Source organism: Ciconia boyciana, chromosome 1 (genome assembly GCF_034638445.1).
Source record: "Ciconia boyciana chromosome 1, ASM3463844v1, whole genome shotgun sequence".
Lineage (NCBI taxonomy): Eukaryota > Metazoa > Chordata > Aves > Ciconiiformes > Ciconiidae > Ciconia > Ciconia boyciana.
Window position 1 is genome coordinate 45,176,922 of NC_132934.1, and position 20,854 is coordinate 45,197,775.

A 20,854-nucleotide genomic window follows, 5' to 3' on the forward strand; every position below is an offset into this window, starting at 1 on the left:
ATCTTTTTTCACCTTTAAAAAGGAATTTTGCCACTTTAAAACTTGCAGCTTCTGTCCTATTCTCTGCATAACATAGTTTGGTCTAGTGATGTGGCATCTCTTCAAAGATCTATGTATAACTTCTACTGGGAGTGAAAAGATTTTGTTATTGATCACTTTTAATATATTGCATGTATGCAGCACCATTTTATTGCCACTACTAAGGTGCAGGAAGCAAATCCTAATGTGCACCTTGTAGGATGTGAACCAGATGTGCAAATCAGCTGTTATAAACACACTAGTATTGAGCTTACATTTATTATTTCAATGTTACTTGACAGTTTTGGGGTAGGACTTGGCCTCAGTTCCTACTGAATTTTTTTTTTAATTATAGCTTCTAGTTAAGTCAGTAATAAAGTGAACAGGAGTGAGCTCTTCTTTCCAGAAAAGTTAAATTTGGCTTGTCTTGTTACTTCTACTATATTGGCAAGGTCTGGTGCTCTTTAACCACAAAACCATTAAATTAAAGACTATCCTATAGTTAGGAAAGAGTTACTTCATGATAAGGATTATGATTTTGATACAGGCTGTGTTCAAAGACTTGAGGTTATACAACTTTTCATCCTTATATTGCCTTAAAACTTACTGCTTTTGTTATGACAAATGAGTTAGTAAGAATTATTTTTTAAAAACTGTTATTTGATCCATCTTTCTAAATATTTGAATTAAGCAACCACATAACTTTTTGCATTAAGCCTTGTCCTTTTTCTTTCCATATTCTCCTTGCTCTGTCTTATCTGTCCTTACTGTGCCATATCTAAAATTAGAGAGGCATTAGGTATCATCTTGAGGCAAGGACATTGGAGAAAAACTCCCGTTGCTTTCAAAGGGGCCACAACTTCACTCCTTCCTTGGAGGTTTGGGGTTTTTTGGGGGGTTGGGGAGGAAGGAGAGGAATTTTAAGTATTTAACAGAATTGTCTATACAATTTCATAAGAAGCATTGCAGGGTGAGATTTGACAAGGCAAACTGCCGTGCCATAGTTACTGCTTTTGGGAGGCATTCAATATATTTTTTGGGAGATTGTTAAACCCAGAGCTTCTCAATAAAGCAGAAAGAGGAAGGTTAATACAAATGTTAAATAAATGTTCCTTCTCTTAAATATATTGCAACAGCCATAGAGAATTTGGTAACCTTTCTTTAATGGATTGGGAACAAGAATCCACATCTACTAGAATAGAAAGGGTAATATCTGTAATGTTTTCCTTGTTGTTATCTTCATGGAATTTGTCACAGGACAAGGTGGTTTTGGGTGCTAGCAGGTAGCAAAGCAACTTTCTGCATGCCTTGAGTCTACAAACTCATACTCCCTGAGTTTGCAATTCTAGAGTATTAAAGGCATATTAACAAAATTGCTGAACTTTTATATAGCTATTGTCTTTTGGCATTATCCTGTTCAGCAAATTTTTGTGAGATAATTACTGACTAGACCTACTTTGAGGTACAGATTTTTAAGAAAATATGGTACTTGTCTTTGTCAAGTGAAAGTATGCAATTTCTTAGAACCTCTTTTGTCTGGGTTTCTGAAAGATCTCATTTAAAACTTAATATTATTGTTCTTAATTAAAATTCCTTGGCTTAGCTTATTCTGCTAGGTACTTTCTTTCTCATTGTCTGTGAAGACTGCACTCACTTTGATCAGTGTTTTCTTATTATTTTGATTGCAATCTCAGTTGTTTCTAAACAGAAAACCAACTTTTCTTTAAGCATCCCAAGCTGTTGTTCTTCTTCCTAACTATGCCTGATTGTGGAAATGTTTTTTGGCAAATAAGATGTTGTAAGAATGCAATTACTTAGAGTAGAAGTGTTTGCAGCACTAAGCTGTGGATTTTCTTCTTAGTGAAATTATAACCAGCTATGTTTTTCCATACTAAGAATATATCAGGCAAAGATCCAAGAAAAGATGTCTTTTCTATGTATAGAATTTGATAACTGCAGCTGCAACCTTTTGTATCTCTTTACTGACTATTCAAAATGTCAGAAGTTTGGGAAAAATGTAAATGTTGTTAACTTTCTCTGTTACCAAGAGCATTTCCCATGTCAAGAGACATTTAACTCAAAATCTGAAAAGGATAGGGAGAATTTACTTTTTTCATTCTCATACATTTTCTCATTCCAATTGTTTGTTAATGTAACTTTATTTCAGGAGTATCAGATGGTGATCTTTGCTAACGGACGTTCATTCATTTATCAAAGGATGAAAATCAGCCCATCTAATAATTTTGAATCAGCCTTTCCCTTTTTTTTAGAATTAGAACTCGTTCTCTTGTTTGTGAAGAGCTCCACGTGACTCCTGCAGCAAGATATTTGGGTTTACTTGTCAAATTATCATCCCTGTATGAAATTGCATTAAAGACACAGGGCACCCACTCATACAGAAATCTTTGCAGGAATGGAATATTAGCTAGCTCTTTTTCCTGCTATTTTTTTCATAAAAGATTAAATTAATTTAATGAGGAATAGCAAACTTTTTGAGTTCAAGTTAGTTATTTCTGTATCTTATTTTACTTTCTGATAATCATTTCATACCTATGCTAATACCAGTGTTTTATTAATGTTACATCTTACAGTCTTTCTAGGCGGGTTTTGACCTGACTAGAGTTCCATTCTGATCCCCTGCTACATTCCACCAGAATTAACTCAGCACCAGCTAATTCCTGTTCCATATCATCTTCTATTATTCCATTTATAACTTCAGCCTTCTGACCAATTTCACAGAGTCACAGTAGGGCATGCTCCCTGCTATAATCTTTTTATATTTCGCTATTCCTGTCCAGGGAGACAGTTTAGTTATGCCCTACTGTGTCCTTCCCAAGGGTACCACATAACCATTTGATAGCAGTTACTAGATGGACATGCTCCTCCTTGATATTCCATATAATCATTGTCTTTGCTGATGTAATTTACAAATATATTTATGTGGAGGGTTTTTTTAAAGCAAAATTAAGAGCCCTATTGCGATGCCACAGTACAAAAGTGAGCTTTTCGGCATAAAAGACAAAAGTTATCCCAGTCTTTTTTTAAAGCCTAAAATATTTGTGTTTACCACAATTTTGCATTTTTCAATTTTATATTGTATGCAACAGTTGTATACATACAGAAATGGTGTGTATATATAATTAATAACATACTTTTTCTTTAGGAATAAAATGTCAAAAAGGAGTGTTAATGTAACAGAAACATCATTGCAGTTCACAGACCTGGAAAATAACTATGAGTATAGTGCTTACCTAACAGCAAGTACAAGATTTGGAGATGGCAACATAAAAAGTGATACTATAACATTCATAACTTCTGAAGGAGGTAAGCTTATGTATAGTATGAATCTTAAATTTCATTCAGCCTTAAATTTCTGTCAGCCTTATTTAAGTTAATAAAGCTACTGAAGTAGAAGTGGCATTTGACTGGTCAAGAAGAGACATTCTAACTGTTTGTGTATGTCTCTGTGTGTGTACACATATCTATGGCTTTATAAAATTATGGTGGGTATTTCTGTTAGTTTACGGATCAAAACTTTGCATTTCCCTTCAAGACAGGTAAGATTAAAATAATTTAATTTTAAATTTTGAAATAAATCAAATTAATTTTATAATATATTTTAATAGCTCTGCTTTGTCTTGCTGTGGTATGACTTCTGATAGGGAAAATACTCTTTAGAGTCTCTCTCACAAGTCTAAAATGGTTTTAATTTGAAAATTAAATCTGTAAATGTACACTGATTTGTTTGTTGTTCTATATTAATGATTTTATACTTCCAACATGGTCGATCACTTTTATAAATGATCATACTATATACTGTGCTTTGAAAGTCATTCCGTTTAGTTATTGTTTCTGGTTTTCCCATCAATTATATTGCTACAATCTGTTCCAAAAGGGATAGTATGCAGGCCTATTTCAGAATCATCCCGCATAGATGAACTGACTTCCCAGCACACAATCACTGGCAGGATTAGCGTCTATCCAAGCCATCCCTCAAAAGACTGTCTAAATCATCAGGTTGTAGGTATTCCCAGTCTTTGCTATTGAAGCTGTTATGGAAACATGAACTGACCTTTTAGGGCAGGATTTTTAGGAACTGATCCTGGAGTTCCCCTTCCAATTAATACTTTAGTATTTTATACAAACTAGAACAGCACAAAGCAAGAGAGATAACTTACAGTGTTCACTACTTTACTGCATGTTGTGCAGAGCACTTTCTTGGATGGCAAGAAATATGGATTTAAATTCTCTTAAGCTGACTTAAGGAACTGAATTTGAGTCTCCTACATCATTGTACTACTGAGAAGGACCACATGCTGCTATTCTTTACAGGATAGGAGGACAGGCTAATTGAAGAAGACTTACAGAGTCCTTCCTGCATGTTTAATAGACTGAGGAAAGAGGAAAAAACAGAAATTATCATACTGTCCAAGCCTAAGTATCTGGTTTACTTACATGAGTTGGTAGCCTAAATTCTGTTTATAATCAGCAAAGAGAGAACAAGGCTTTTAATTTAGGTTTTCTAAAACAAATCCTTTTTTTTCCTATTAACTATATATGGAGCATAGAGGCCTAACTCGGTCAACTTCCATGTCTGCAAATTAGACTTTCCATGTGTCCAAACCGGTAAGTACAGGACAAATTCTATGAGAGTATCTGTTTGTAAATGCAGCTAAATACAAATGTGCCTGAAAAAATAGGGGTTTAAAAATTTATTTATATCTACTATTTTATTTCATCATTTCCAGAAACAGTTTTGATACTGTAATCAGAAATACATTTAATTTGACATAGGATGTTGTGGATGTTTCTCGGGCACTAAAATGTATAAAACCTTGAGTTAGGTATGCTAAAACTTAACATTTTTTCCAGCACCAAGTGATCCACCGAAAGCTGTTGTGTACAGAAACCTTACTTCCACATCAATAATGCTATTCTGGTCTCCTCCTCAAAAGCCTAATGGAAATATACTGTATTACTCAGTTTATTTCAAAAATAATTCAGGAATATTCATACAGGTAAGCTTATTTTTATATTCTTCTTTTGTAGAATTCAATAAAGTGTTCTAATAATCCATTAAAGATTAAATCAATTTTATAGTTATCAATATATTGTTTTTTCATATTTCCTTTATCACAAGGCAGTTTTTAAATTTACAAAGACAGAAGCATATCTTGTAATCATATGTGTTGCATTGTGCATCTCATTGGACATTCGTGTCATTAAGCATTAAAGCAAATAGGTTTTGTGTAATATTCCATATTGCAAAGTTTATATGTACATGTATATACACACGCATACATGTAATACATATATATGCACAACATATGTATTTAGATAAACACAAGACCCATTACATTCATTGCACATCCTTTAGACTATTTCTTTTAGTCTAATCTATTAATTTGAATACATTTCTGTAACAGTTCTGTTTTTATTTTTTAATGCATGTTTGTACAGTACTGAAAATAAGAAGATAATGTCAAAGTAGTGAATACATTATTATTTCATATTTTTGTTACTCTCAAAAGGAAATTACTGTTTAGTATATTGAAACAAAGATATTGAGATTCCTAAGTTATTTGTCATAAAAGACAAATAAAATGTTATTTATAATTTTTTTGTGATCCACACATTTTCATGTAGGGTTTTTTTGTTGCTACTTTAATCCTTAATTATGCACCACATTAATTTTATATATATTTTTTCTGTTCTCCTTTCTAAGAATATATTATGATACAGAAATATAATAAGAAGAAATAAGCTTCCTTTACAGGTTTTTGGTTACAAGCTTTACACATGTGGAAGAAAACAAAGAAATATAAATTCATGAAGAAACTAATGCATGAAAAATTACCTCTATGCATAACTTTATGCTCAAGATATGTCTAGTGCGAGGTATGCATGTGTTTGAGGATAACTAGAAAAAAATATTCACAAATTTTACAAATACCTGTGACTGAATAATTGCTGACATACTTCAGTGTATACACTTCTCTGACTTCTGTGAAGCTGTGCGGTTGCCAGGCTCTGTCTGCATAGTTTCAGATGCAAGCAGGATTGTGCCATGAATTCACATTCTGATGAGATTAAAATCAGGGCGACAGTTCAGAGCTGCAGCCTCTGCTTGCACACACTGCTTATACCAACAGCATTTTTCTTAGCCTAATAAATCCCTGGAGAAACTTTTACACCAGTGCATTACCTGAACTAGCCCATCCTATGAAGAGTGTCTACATTTATCTAGTTCTTGGACAACTCAAGCGATTTTAGAGGAGGACTACGGACTTGGGCTATTCCTGCCTTTAGGAAGGTGGAACTCTGAGGTGAATGAGTAAGGTGAAACTGATACACTGAGAGCTATAATCCCTCTGGATGTGCCCAGGACTCTGGAAATGAAGGAGCAAGATAGGGAAGATGGAGCACAGTAGCATTGGCCCAGCAAGGTGAGGGTCCAGTTTCATTATTGTGTGATGTAGTTGGGCAAGGACAGGATGGTGGCATGGGTGGAAGTTACCGCTACTGTGGCGTATTATGTGGTGTATGGCAGAAAAGCACTGACAGGAGCTCCACTTCTAGGTGTGGAAACTGCCATTTTTGCCCTTTCAGCTTTGATTTTTAACCCATCCCTCTGCAGAAAGCTATGAGAAGATAGGTTTCAGCTGCTGTTGCATCTGTCTCCTACTGGACATGGGAGATCACCATTAATCTCTCAAATAATGATCCACTCCTAATCTGCCTGCTTCCCTTAACTCCCTCTGCCCTTCACATGTCTCTCTGTTCACTATTTGGCATGGCAACTACCGTATCTACATTGCACTCCTATTCTGTACCTTGGCATTCCTGTAAGTGAAAGAGAGATTTCAAACAGGAGACAAAACCAACTCTCCTCTGCTCCCTTCTGTCAGATATTTTATATTACTCTTTTTACAACAGAGAAATGCATGTGTGAAAGCCAGCCTGTTATGTATATATATTACATATATTATATATATATATGACATATACAGACAGTTGTAAGCTGTATGAGTGTATGCACACATACAGCTTACAACTGTCTGTAACTTAAAAGTATAACCATATAGCCGCAGGGTCTGTTGGTAAGTTTTGTATTGCACGTATTTGTAAAGAAATAATCCTTGGTTAGATGCTTCTGCATCTACATCACCATTCTGCTTACGTTTATCCGAACTGTATTTTCAGTTTGGGAAATGATATAGGAGAACTAAAAAAGTAGACGAACTTTTCGCATTTCTAGGAACCCCACCTGCTCAGACACTCTGCTGTAGGCAGCCATTCTCTGCCAGTCTTTCATCTGCTTCTTTGTCAGGACATAACAACAGAGGTTCAAGTCTTAAAGTTTATCTTCTATATGCCTGAAAAACCGTCACAGCTGAAGTATCTCAAGCAAATTAACATCTTTCAATGCTGTCATAATCTGAAATAGATATAAAAGTCATACTAAAACTACTACTATTCTGTTGTCTCAAGTTCTCGCTTCTCCTCACATGTTCTCCAACTCCTCAGGCACATTAGAGCCCAATGAGTATAAAGCTCTGATTACAAACAGCAGTGTTAAAAAGAGGAAATCAGTAGCTGCAGCATAAAGCATTTTGTTTAGAGGAAAAAAGCAAAAGACCTGAGATAAACAATGCAGTTTACTCCTTGACATGATGCAGAAACTTGCAGGAAAAATAGTTTTCCTTTAAAAAGAAAAAAAAAGCTACATACCTTCATAGGGCCAAAAAATAATGTATAGTTTCTTTGTTTTGCAGGTCTACATGAAAAATCACACTGCGGCTGTCCAGTCAGAAGGCCTGCAATGCTCAGACCTAGGATTCAGAACCAGAACAGCAGAAGGAAAAATTTAGTGATGAAGATTAGATTGGAGGATTTTGGTAGATGAGCGAGCTGTTTCTATGGGGATGCTGACAGGTTGTAAAAGAAAAAGTGTCAGAGAGGGAGGAATGACTGGTAGCCAAACAGAAGAAACCATCACTTGCACTAGGCTAGGTTCAAGTCCAGCTTTATCTTTCATCTTCTGATGCCATAGGTTTAGGGAAAATGCTACTTTTTGGTTTATGTTCACTACTCTGCCCCAGTACAGTAAAGGTAGGACATATTCTGACCAAGAGCACTTCTTCTTGTTCACATCGCTTATCTGTGATGCTGCTGGATTCCTACAGTTCAAGCTTTCACTATTTGCAATAGCAGCTTTGCAAATTTTGCTCTGTGGTTTCCTTACATGATGCTTGAAACCATCATACTGCCCATGTTCTCAGTCTTAGCGAGGAAAGAAGTCAAAGAATCTATGGAATTAATTGTCTCATTGCTAAATACTGATCTATGAGATATCATTGACTTGAATAAACTTTTATTCAATCTGTCTATACTTGTGTTTTGATTAGCAAGAAAGTGGGAAAGTGGGTGCTAATTACAAATATAAATTTATGCTTGGATAAAGTTCTCAAGTGTAGGAACTTCAGTACAGATGAAAACTGTCCTGCTCTGCCAAACCAGTCAGGGGAACCAGGAGCTAAGTAGAGAAAAAAAGCCCACCGCCCTTCTAGAGACTGAACATTAGACCCCAAAGCATCCAACCCCTGTACTTCAAGCCAACCTAAGTGAACATGACTGGTTACAGTTCAGAGGGAAATTTGGCTTGGTCTGCCCTCAGGATGCAGACAAGGAATGCAAGCAATGTGCTATATTAACTTAACAATCAAACTTTTATTTCACCAGTATGACCAAAATAGGGATAAAAGGGGAACTTCCCTAAAATACACTGCAAATTTTTTAAAAGATGGCCTCAGAATGGTACAGTACACAAAAAGGAAATATCTTCACGTAGGCTGGTAGTGGAACAGTGTGTGTTATACTCCTTGAGGGATGGCTTGGATTAGCCCTCAGTGTAACCACTGTCACCTGATTGCCAGAGTCAAGTATGTGATACTCTAACTCAAACAACAGTGCAATACAATGAACCTAAAGAAGGAAACAGAACGGGGGAAAAAGGTTAACAGTGAAGAACAGCAGCACTGTATTGTCTGTATACAACTAATTACAGCTTTATGCCACTGGAAATTTCTGCCGCTTCCTGGGGTAAAGAAGATACTACTTTCTGCTGACACTTTCACGGCCTATGTGTATTGCTTACACTTAGCTGCTTTTAATAATCTGATACTTTGCTATGTCAAAACTTCTTTCATGTATGGATGAAGAAGAGGACAGAAGGAATAATTTCTTCAGCTGTAGCCAAAGATCCTAAGCTGTTCGCTTTCATCTGCAGCCACAGTTAATTGTAAAGCTTCCTATAGTGTTCTATCCCCAGGGTACAATTAGTGCAAGTTTCATCTTTTCTCAGTTTGTACCCACGCAGTTCTTCCTGCTCACCCTTACTCTTAATTATGTGTTCATTCTTTTCTAGTATTTTGTCATATCAGAAGTTTGAGGTAGTCCCCAGTCCTTGGGCTCCTCATAGTAAGGAGACTACCTCTTAAAACAGTTTTTGTAGAACCACCAAAAAGCCTGTTGTTATAGTGTTCACATTGGTTCACTGAGTCCTTAACTGCCAGACAGCTGACTAAATTGCAAAGGTATGCTTTTTAAACTAAGAGTTGGATTTTCAGCTGTTCATACCAATAAACTCTCATTAAATCTAGAATCAAAACTTGATGTGGTACCTTTGACATTTTTACCTTGAAAACTCAGAGAATTATTTAAGGTTCTTTTTTTGATCTTATTATTAGATATTATTATTATCAATTAAAATTATTATTAATTGCAATACCTAATAATAATAACAACAAGAGGGTAGTAGAATGATGCTTCTGTGTCAGAAGGTATTTTCTGTCATACTGTGCTTGAGCATCAGAAAGTTTAATTAAATACCTTAGAATTCAATCCTCTGTTTCCTGTATTTTACCCTACCCAAGCGTAAAGCAAAACTCTTCCCAGCCTTTTTCAGTTAGTTATGTGAAGATAGTATGAGCTTCCATCTACATTTAGAAGACAGTCATATATTAAGGTGGAATTTCTTAGTATTTTGACTGATGTTGACTTAACCTAATCTTTCAGACAAACCTAACAGTGTGCTTTAAGTCTTTTAATAGGAGTGGATGTAGAAATTTATGCCGCCAATTTGTGCAGCTTCTGTTCTGCATTCAAAACAAAGGCTTACATTTTTATTGTCAAACAAAGTGTTTACTTATTTATGTTACATGAGCACTAGTGACTGTAGGCAAAACTAGGTCTTCAGATACTGGTATAAAAATCTCAGGGAAATGAATGAGTGTGTCACCTATTATTTTCTGCAGAAATAAAATAGTTTTGCCTGTACAAAAAAATTGGTGAAGTGTTACATTAGATATATAAGTATAATAGATAATATATAAATTGATAATATAATATATAAATTGATATGTATGGGTGACAGACATCAAGATTGCATACTGAACTATCAATTTGCACAATACTGACTCAACTGTTTAGTCGAGCGTATCATAGTGACTTCTTTGGTAGGAAATTTCCTCAAGAGAAATATAACCCATTTTTCAGTACGCAGTTTTAATATGCCTGTGTCTATATGTGGTATTTCTGAATTTAAATATGCAAACATTACAGTCACCTTCCTCCTGCTTTAGTAAGTCTGCTATCACAGCCTCTGTTTTTTAGGAACACATTTAATTGAAAGCCAGCTTTGATTTTAAGGAGCTGGAGGGCGCGAATAAGATATAACGCCGAAAACTGTGGGCAGGCCAAATAACTGGAATGTGTACTAGGCAATTCATCAGGGGGTTGGGCAAAATCCAGCTCACCATGAAAATGTTGCTGTGTAGAAAACTTAGGAGGACTTCTTTGGTCCTGAGAAGTGCTGCCCATGCCATCTGCTCAACAGGGCAACGCAGCTGCTGGAGAGGAATGATACTGACTCTTCGAATCAGGAGCAAAGCTTTGACTTCCTACCCAATGCTGGACCTGAATATGCTTACGGGGTACATGACCTCTCAACAGTTTTCAAATAATGAACCAAACTGCTTTGGATCATATAAGTCAGGTTCCTGTGAAGCAGTGGGTGATTTGACACATCATTATGTGGTATAACTGACCTTACATAAATAATCTGATTTATTTTTTTTCTTTTCAGTTTCCAAAATGGTTCATTCCAAACAGGAATTGCCTCCTCAGAGGGGCTGATCTAGAGCACTAACCTATTGCAACAGTCACAGTTTTAGTGGAATTTTTTATGTAGGTCAAAAGAAAGTGGACTTGGTTCTGGTGCAATCCTTTTGTTAGCAAGTAACTGCACAAGGAAAAGAAATTCTGTTGGTTCCTTCAGTTTAACGCAATCCACTGGGTATAGATGTTTGCATTAGAAATAATGGCATGTTTTTAATGGAAAGGACAACTAACAAAAGGAACAGTTTATCAAGTGTTGCGGTGAGATCTCTGCCACTGAGAGTTTTAAATTCAAAATCAGACAATTTTCTGTAAGATCTACTCTCATAAAAATGACATAAAGTGAGAGGAGTCCTTTGATTTGGATCAGGCAAGGCAATCACATGTGTGATCATGTAATCTATAAACAATTAGGAGATGATACTTTTTTGTCATTTTCTTGATGCAATATGGATAAACACATTCCAATATTACAGATTTAATGTGTTTTAAAAAAGGTAGATTGGCATTCAACAACTACAGACAACAGGAGGACTCAATTTGGTACTCTGTGGTACTTACAAGGAGTAACAATAGACATAAAACAATAAATTACTTGAGTATTTCAGTAAAAATCAGGACTCGTTAGGAGGCAAAGTGTAGGTTTATATCTCCTGAACACTATGCTGAATCATATCTGTTGGTAGTGGTGATGGCTAAATGAGAAACTAGAAAGAGAAATCAATGAATAAATAACATTTTCAATGACAACACCTTTTTTTTCCTTCAGAATTTCACAAGTTATGGTAACGACAGCGATGTCAGTATGTCCCAGTCTGCAGTTCTGGATGACTTAGCAAAATACAGCCATTATACTCTATGGTTAACTGCAAGCACAGCTTTTGGAGATGGAAACAAAACCAGTGAAATAATAGATGTGTATACAGATCAGGATAGTAAGTTAATACTTTTTTAATGCTCAGTGTATATCAGTGCTTCCGTTTATTAAATACTCTCTAGCTTTAAAATTATTTTATTGTTATGATGGCAAAGTTTAAAAAAATCCAGTAAGTACTGTTTTCAACACTGCACTATTTTTCTTTGCAAGGAAGACATTTTGGTCTGAGTCTTTGCTTTGTAACACTAAGAGCGTAGTTCACAAGCTGCTTCTTTGGATACGAGCGATAAAAATATTTTCTTAAACCATCATTAAGACTCTTTTGTTAAACAAATTTAACATAGACAATTATTCATATAGGCCTTCAAAATATTTTGCTTTTGATAGTGAAACATAAATGATTTTTAAAATTTGTACAAAATATTACAAATGAGATTTACAGACTAATCATACTTTCAGCATTTATTTCTGTTTTGGTTTTGGATGCTTTATTAGTGTAATCCATGCATTTATTTTTTGCTTATTATCTCTCATAGTCCCAGATGGTTCTGTTGAAAATCTGGTCTATCAAAACATTTCCTCAACTTCTGTAAATGTAAGCTGGCTTCCACCATCCCAGCCAAATGGCTTAGTCTTCTTTCATGTTTCTCTAAGTTTATTGCAACTGGCAACCAATGAGATATTGTCTTTCCTTACTTACAACACAAGCATCATTTTTGACAATCTGGAGAAATATACTGATTACATTCTGAAAATCACACCAGCCACTGATAAAGGATCTTCTGAACTGCATGCTCTAAGTCTGCCTATAAGAACTGATGAAGATGGTAAGATACGTGTATTTTATTCATTGCTAAGGAAATGTAGAAAAAAAGCCAAATAGCTTTCTAAAAGAAAAAAAAGATGATTGTGTTTATTTTTCTCATGTTACGTAAAGCTTTTTTGTTATACAACGACACAAACAACTGCTACACATTTCTGTGTTGAGACCATGAAATAGAATTTTCTACTCAGAGCACAACTTTAACTGATAGCTAAAAGACATTTTTCATTGTAACTCATAGTTTTCTGAGGTTATCATTGTTTTTGTCTTTCTTATTTCTTCATGTAGTCCCAGAATCAGCACCTATAATCAAAACATTTTCAAATCTCTCAACTACCTCAGTTATGCTTTCATGGGACCCTCCTGTTAAGCCAAGTGGTATTATAATAAGTTATGATTTAAATTTATTTGGGCCAGAAAGGAATAAGTCATTCTCTACCACCAATAATTTTATCATCTTGGAAGACCTTCTGCCATTCACATTATACAGTATTTATGCAGCTGCAAGAACAATAAAAGGACTCGGTCCATCTGCTGTGCTTCAGTTCTACACAGATGAGTCAGGTGAGCAAATTCAATTGTAACCAACTTGAAATTTTGGCCCTATGTTATTGCATCCGTCTTTGAGCTGAACATCAGACCTGGAGGCAGTTGAAATGAAGGATTCATTTTCCATTGGTCTGTGCATGAAGAGCTTTCAGAAGAAGGAAACACTACAAGAGAAGTCTTTTCTGAGTTCTTCTCCCACCGCAGTGTGCAAGAGGAGGTCACATTCTGCATAGGGTTACAAAAATAACTCCAAGTACAAATGTCTTTTGCCTTTGGAATGTGTCAAGTGTCAGGGATTTTAAAGTAAGCAACAGTACCTGTCTTTTCATCCCCTCATATAATTGAAAAATGATAAAACATGGAAATATTTCTGACACATTCTTACAGGTTTCCTTTACATGGCCCTCCTCTCACCTGCATGGTAAATGACATATCTTGTAAATATATATTGAGTTGTGCTCAATATAAGATGTAGGAAGCGAAGTATATCGCATTCCAACAATATATGTGATATGACTTTTGTTAAATGCCTTAGTTCTGACAATGGGGGTGTTGAAGTAATGAATAGATTTCTTAGATCTCTGTGAAGATCCCTTGCTGACTAAACATGTATTCCCAATTAACTGAATTTGTTTCATGCCAAAAAGAAAGAAAAATATGTAAATAGCAATGAAGTACAGTTTTGATGAGTTCAGACACAAATGATAACAAGCATACATATGTTCTCCTCCTTCTCCAAAGTGTTTGGTTTTGCTTGGATTATTTGTAATTTGGAACTCAAGAGTATTTCTCTTTTGCAGTGCCATTAGCTCCACCCCAGAACTTGACCATTACCAACTACACTGCAAATTCTGTGTGGCTAAAATGGGATCCAAGTCCCCAGCCAAATGGTGTTATTATGAGATATAATTTTAAGATTTATCAAAACAACACTGAAAAACTATTTTATCAGGTATGTTTATAATTAACAGTGTTTAATTTTTTAAAATACTTTTTTCATGCTTTAAGAACAAAATATGTGACAAATACTTTAAATGTCTGTTATGCTCCTAGAATTATGAAGTTCCTCTAAATTCCTGTTTAAGACAGCTTATTTTCCCTTCCAACATGCCTGGAATTCAGTTTTTAAAATCAGATAGACAAAAAAGGTTAGATCCTAATTTGGTTTCTAATATTCATTAATGATAAGTTTTATTAATCTTTAGTGCGTATTTCAGTGTAAGTTTGACGTTAGAAAATTACAGAAGTGACTTGTTTTGTGGCTACTTTTGTTTAGGTATTTAGTATCTGTGGACTTTCAAGTTTCAAAAAGAAAAAAAGAAAGAAGGTTTGCATTTTTTTTATTTTTACAGAATAACTGAATAAATTTTAACTTAAATAGGTGCTATAAAATTATATATAGAAATTGATCAAGGCATTTATATCTGCTTTAATCTGGTTGCTTGGATGGCATCAAGAAATGTTCCATGAACTGTAAGGGCAGCAAGCTGAAGCCAGGATTGCATCTCAGGCTTAGAAACTATATAGCGAGGTCTGTTCACCCAAGACACCGAGACACTTGTAAAAGCTGCAGGGAAAAGGCATTGCTCAGTGAGCTATGAGTTTAAGACATGCAGTGTAAGGTGTGGGGCTGTGAGGAGCTTAATTACTTCAACTCCCTCAGCAGTACAGTCCTTATTGCAGAGACTTAGCTTGCAAGGAAAGTGCTTCTGCTGTTGTTAAGCATATGCATTGTGGAATTCAGTCCCCGTGAGGTGCCTACTGTGCTACCCCTTATGCAGTCTGCTGTTACTCCCCATTGTGGAATGAAATGCTGGCATCACCCCAGTTTCTTCCATGATCCTTGGAAGAAGGGGAGCACAATGCACATACAGAAGAGGAGCAGTGTTTTCTACAGCCAGCTGCCCTTGAAAACACGTTATTTGGGTGCTCATGGAGGCCACCAAAGATTATTCCCCACTGTCCATCTGAGGCAGACTCAAACTCAATTAGACTACAGAAACTGGCCAGAGCACTTGAATGCGTCTGCTATGCCCTACGTTTCTTCATGTTTTGTAATGTTATATGGGCAAGAAATTAGATTTAGGTTGTGGCAGCAAGACAGGCAGAGCAATTTATATAGAAATATTGTAGTTAGGCACCTATGTAGTTAGGCATCATAATTCTCTGATAACTTGGATCCCACAAAATCTTCACCAGGTTTTCTTGCTGAAATTCAGCTCTTTCCCTGCTGCTATTATAGTCCTCAACATTTGCACGAAATATGCCTTGCATGCTCCGTGTAAAACAGCTACCAGGAACTGAACTGTGCTTTTTAGCTTTTTTCAAAGCTCTTCATCAGTCTGTGTGTCTGGCTCAGGTAAAGTAAAAGAAATGAGAAGCTATGACCCATGACCTCTTCCACTGCAGAGGTGTAGTAAGGAAGTAGAAGGTGAGAGGGGGCTGATGTGGCAGTGTGCTGGTGGCAAGAGTTTACAGTATTGGTAAAAAAAGGCATATGTGGAGTTAATCTGTTCTAACAATGCTGTGGTAATTATACCATCCTTTGGCATATCTTCCTCACAAGCCACAGTGAAAGAGCAAGAGGAGAAAGGAAAGGAAGAATTTCACCCTGCATTCTTTTTTGTTGAGCTCAGGGACTACTTTCACTGAAAGCTACTCAGAGTAGAAAAGGCAAGACTATGGCTCTAAATCTTCTGTTCATGTCAGTGGGTTCAAGGTGAGGCCCACAATGTTTACACAGATTAATTGCATACTAATAATTTTTCCTTCCTTAAGAACATTTCAGGTTCAAACCATGAGGCAAACCTTGTTGGATTAGAACCATTCAGCCCCTATTTTATCAGTGTCTCTGCATTTACCAAGCTTGGGAATGGCAATCAGTTCAGTAATGCTGTCCAGTTTACAACAATGGAATCAGGTTAGACGTGACTTTTTCTAAGCTGCAGTTCTGTTTATGTATATTTTCCTTGTATGGCTGAACAACAGCCTTCCTCTTTTCTCCAAAGAAAACGTAACATAACACTATCTCATTGTCTTCTGCCTGTGTAACGCCGATTCACATTCCTATTGTACCGGATAGACTGGGTTTGAAGTTTGATGTCGGAAGTGTAGAATTAGAAATGTCCTCATCTGAAATGAGAGGCTTATATGGCTACTATAAATCTTTTAATAGCATCACAGATAAAGGGAGGAAAATTAGATAGATATCAGTCTTTGCAGATCAAAGCGATAATTCAGATCCCTGTGAAAATAACTGAAACTTTAGCAGTATCAAAAGCAGCTGGACAAATGATTGGCAAATGAACTGGAAATTGTATTAAACAAATACAAATTTTTAACATTTTTTATAATTTATTTTAGGAAGGGAAGCTAGCCACTAATTAAATACCCTCATTTGTTAGATCTTATTCTTCCCAACAACTGGGGATGACTACGCAATATAGCTGGCTGAATTAATTAATTATGTACAGTTTCGTCTTGTGCCTTCTACATGACTTTTGACATTGCATGTTGTTTCAAAATGAAAAATTGTATCACATGAAAGTGAATATTCAACATTCACTAACAAGAGCCTAGGAGCTCTGTGGGTTTGTGAAACTGGCCTTTGTGCAAAACTGGAGCTCCTTTGCCAGGTCAGAGCAACCCCCAGGCTCATGTACCTTATAAGGCCTGTCAGTGCCAGGGAACTAGCATGGGTTAGCGGGCTGTGTCTGAACTCCCAGGTTCCTTTATACTGACAGCAAAGGGAGCAGACAAGGTATCGAAAGATCCCATATGGTGACTACAGTTTTTCAAGACCGCATTTCCAGTGAAACATTCTTTCCAGAGCTGATAAAACAGTGGTTCTGGGAAAAATTATGCTGTTTATTATACCCAGCAGTTACAACATGATGAGAAATCTGGACCATCACTGAATTGGTTCAGGTTGGCTGTTGGATCCCTGCAGCTGGAGGTTGTCCTGCCCAAGAGCCATGGTCATCCATCAGTTGTCCCATTTCATCACTGACATTCCATACTCATGGATCTTTCTTCAGAATTGCTGGAGACACATTGCCCACAGGACCGTGGTCTAGTCATTTTACAGCTTTTTCTCAGATTTTATGCTCAGCCAGTTGCAGCATTGTTTCCTTTCCCTCCAACCCAGATTTTGGGCAATTGCTGGATCAATTCCTCATTAAGTTCATCTAAGGATTCTGTCTCTAGCCTTTATTAAAAGTGCCAGTTAATCTTTCTTCTGCAAATGCTGCTTTTAAAAAAAAAGTTTTCTTTGAACTCTGAAAAGAAAATTAGTCATTTTAAAGAGATTAATTTACCTCTGTGCACTGATAATTAACATGTTTCCCTCTATTTCTGGTACCTCACTGACAGTATTTTCACTATTTTATGGATTCCTGGACATGTTTCAATAGAGGAAGTAGGATGGGGCACCTTCACTGTGTATTCATTTTCTCTTAGCTGGTACAGCCAGCACTTTAGCCCTTTCTGAGATACTTTAATTCATTGTGCTATTTAGTCAATTGTTCACAGATAATTGCTCTGTTTTCAGCATGAGTATAATATTTGCTACCTTTTATTACATTTTTATGAGCATTTAAAAAATTTCTCCTGCTGGAACCAGCAAGGAGGTGGGGAACAGTAGCGTAATAGCATTGATATGACAGCTCTGAAACCTGCCCAGGTTTCAGACTTCTGTGCAGGTCATGCCTCTGCTGAAAGGACAGAGATATATGATACAGTGCCTAAAAGAAACAAAGCTAACAGATAAATAAGGAACTTCTGCTGTTGATACTGTTGTGGAATATGTATATGAGATGCACACTATTGTGTATGTTTTACTACACTTTGATTGAAAAAACATAGGGAAAATACAAGCAGGTGTGAAAATAAAATTGGACCACACAAGTAGGAAAAAGCCAGATAGATGGCCTCTTCTGTTTCAAGTACTACCATCAGTCATGTTCATAGTAGTTGGAAATGAACCATCTAATGAGGACAAAGATGTATTTTGTTCTCTCAATGTGTTTCTTTTACAGTATCAATTTTTCTGCTACTGGAATGTTTGACCCTCACTATGAACACTGGGTCTACTTCTCTGACTATATTGTTCTGTGATTACCATTTTAATTGTGTGGGAATGTTAATCTTTGGTGCATGTGTATCTTTTAAGTACCAGATGCAGTCCAGAATGTTCATTGTATTGCAATGAATTGGCAATCGATCCTAGTGCAGTGGGACCCTCCTGCTTCATCCAACGGTGTAATTACTCATTACATCATAACAGTTGAAGGAAATACTACCAATTTTGCATCTTATGATACGTTGCATACTTTTAGAAATCTGCTTTCCAACATTACTTATCAATTTAAAATAAAAGCTGCAACATCTGCTGGTGATGGTGAAGAACAGATATGCAATGCCAGTACGCTTCCAGAAGAAGGTAACAAATTATTCAAGTTAATTATTTTGTTTATTTTAAATGATGACTGTGAAACAAGCAGGCCTGAAATACCTCCTTTAGTGCAAGCAGCTAAATCCTGCATTGTTGGGAGCAAAATTTTTGTTGTTTTGTTTCTACCAGGGGCCAGTGCTATGACTTCATTGATTGACAATAAAGCTGTTCAGAATTTGTGCAATTAAGAAGCATTTAACTTCTTCAAGCAGACTTTGTCATAACTCTTGATGAATAGGACTTTTTAACAAGAAAGAAAATTGTGAGCTAAATCCAAAGAAGAATGTAGGCAGGTTTTTTGGCATGGGAGTAAAAAATTATAACCCGAAGTCTGTCTTACTTTCTCTCTCCATGCACACTTCACACTTCACCTAATACTGGCTTTCCTCTGGCACCTGAAACTTCCTTATGCATTCAGAGATTAAATTCTGTGCAAAATACAGCATTGCTTCTGTGTAAGTAGCTATGTGCCTAGCTTCTAAACTGGAAGTGGAGAGGAGCCCAACTCCCAATCCAGGAAGCAAATGCCTGTTTCAGTTCTCTTCCCTAGATAGGGATGATTTCTACTCTTGGGCTTATTTCTCTTGTTTTTTTCTTCTGCAGTGATAGTTTAACATAAAAATAAAAAATAATGTTCAGCAAGCAGGATCCAGAACAAGACTCCACCTTCCTACTGAATTACAGGAGCAATTACTGCATGTAGTTCCTTCATTTGTTTCCTCTTCAGTGACATCAGTTCATTCAGTGGAGTTGAGGAGCTCTCTAATTCAGAACAGCTGGATCATTAGGAAACATGGGGGTGGGATGGCGGGGCATGACTGTATCCCCTGATGCTTAGAAACCAAGCCTACCTTTTGTAATACTTCAGTTGCTAAGTTATTGAATAACTTAAAAGATGAGTTGCAGCACTCATTGTCATATAAATTTCAACTGATGGAGTGAGTTTTGCTCAGTTCTGCCAAATAATAGATTCAAGAGTCTGTGTCAGCAACAGGGTTTAGGTTCTGGATGACAAGTGCAGACTTGAATCAGACACCTAAACTTGGAGGAGATCAGACTTACCCTTATGCTTAGACTTCCTGTTGGTAGCTTCCTGAGCAGCATGCACCTCTTTAGGTTCAGCCTTTGGATCTCTCATATTCACAAAGCCTCAATGCCCCACTCTGAGCTTTGATTTCCACACTTCTTAAAATTAGACTTGTGGATGTGCATGTCTGAATGAATCTATACCACATCCATATCGTCAGCTGAACTACTACTGCTTTGGTTCCAAATCAAATGGCTGAGCTTCAAATGAGGACAAGCAAAGCAGACCCTTGCTGGCGTAACGCAGCCAACATTGTGAAAAGAGCCAGGGTTGTACTTTGATGACTGTCCCTCATCATAATGCGGCCCATCCCACTAAAGCCTGGCCGCATCCCCTATTTGAACAATGAGATGGCACATTCATACCTGTTTCTGGTAAAAATGTCCTCTCTGAATTGGCTTCCTGATCAACAACAGCACCCCTACAAATTCTGCCATTTTCTGATCCCTGTTGGTCCCCTCTGGTCTGGCTCCTTGATGATTTAAGACTTCTGCCTGGGTCATCCACCCTCTTGTTTGCTCGGAAACTTCTGTCCATCGGCAGGGTTAAAAATCCACTTCTAAGGAAGCAGTGTTTAGATATTAAGGATGAGCATACTCGTATCTTACAGTGTTGGCTGGAAATACTGTAGTGAGCTTAAATGCTGTGCTGAAAATGAATGCATCCAAGCACGCACCTAAGTATACTTCTCAACTGCAGTTGTAACTCTCCATCCTTTCTTTTAAATCAGGACTGGTGAACAGCCAGCCCTGACTCAGAGCTCGAGTAAAACTGAAACTGGGGATGGGTGTGCAGACAGGTGGGCCGATGCACAATTAAAACTGGACTTGTCCAAAACCCAAAGGTTTTGGAGACAGTCTTATAGGAGGC

At 36.6% G+C, this 20,854-nt stretch overlaps 1 protein-coding gene across 1 annotated transcript in view; it reads left to right on the forward strand.

Moving 5' to 3' along the window:
• The window catches only part of PTPRQ (protein tyrosine phosphatase receptor type Q), a 145,023-nt gene that overhangs the window by 65,917 nt on the left and 58,252 nt on the right, over positions 1-20,854 (forward strand). Inside the window, exons 35-42 of the mRNA XM_072864388.1 lie at positions 3,182-3,342; positions 4,891-5,036; positions 11,966-12,131; positions 12,610-12,900; positions 13,185-13,460; positions 14,246-14,397; positions 16,224-16,365; positions 18,616-18,885. Coding sequence (XP_072720489.1) covers positions 3,182-3,342; positions 4,891-5,036; positions 11,966-12,131; positions 12,610-12,900; positions 13,185-13,460; positions 14,246-14,397; positions 16,224-16,365; positions 18,616-18,885 — 1,604 coding nt within the window. The remainder of the gene's footprint in view (positions 1-3,181; positions 3,343-4,890; positions 5,037-11,965; positions 12,132-12,609; positions 12,901-13,184; positions 13,461-14,245; positions 14,398-16,223; positions 16,366-18,615; positions 18,886-20,854) is intronic.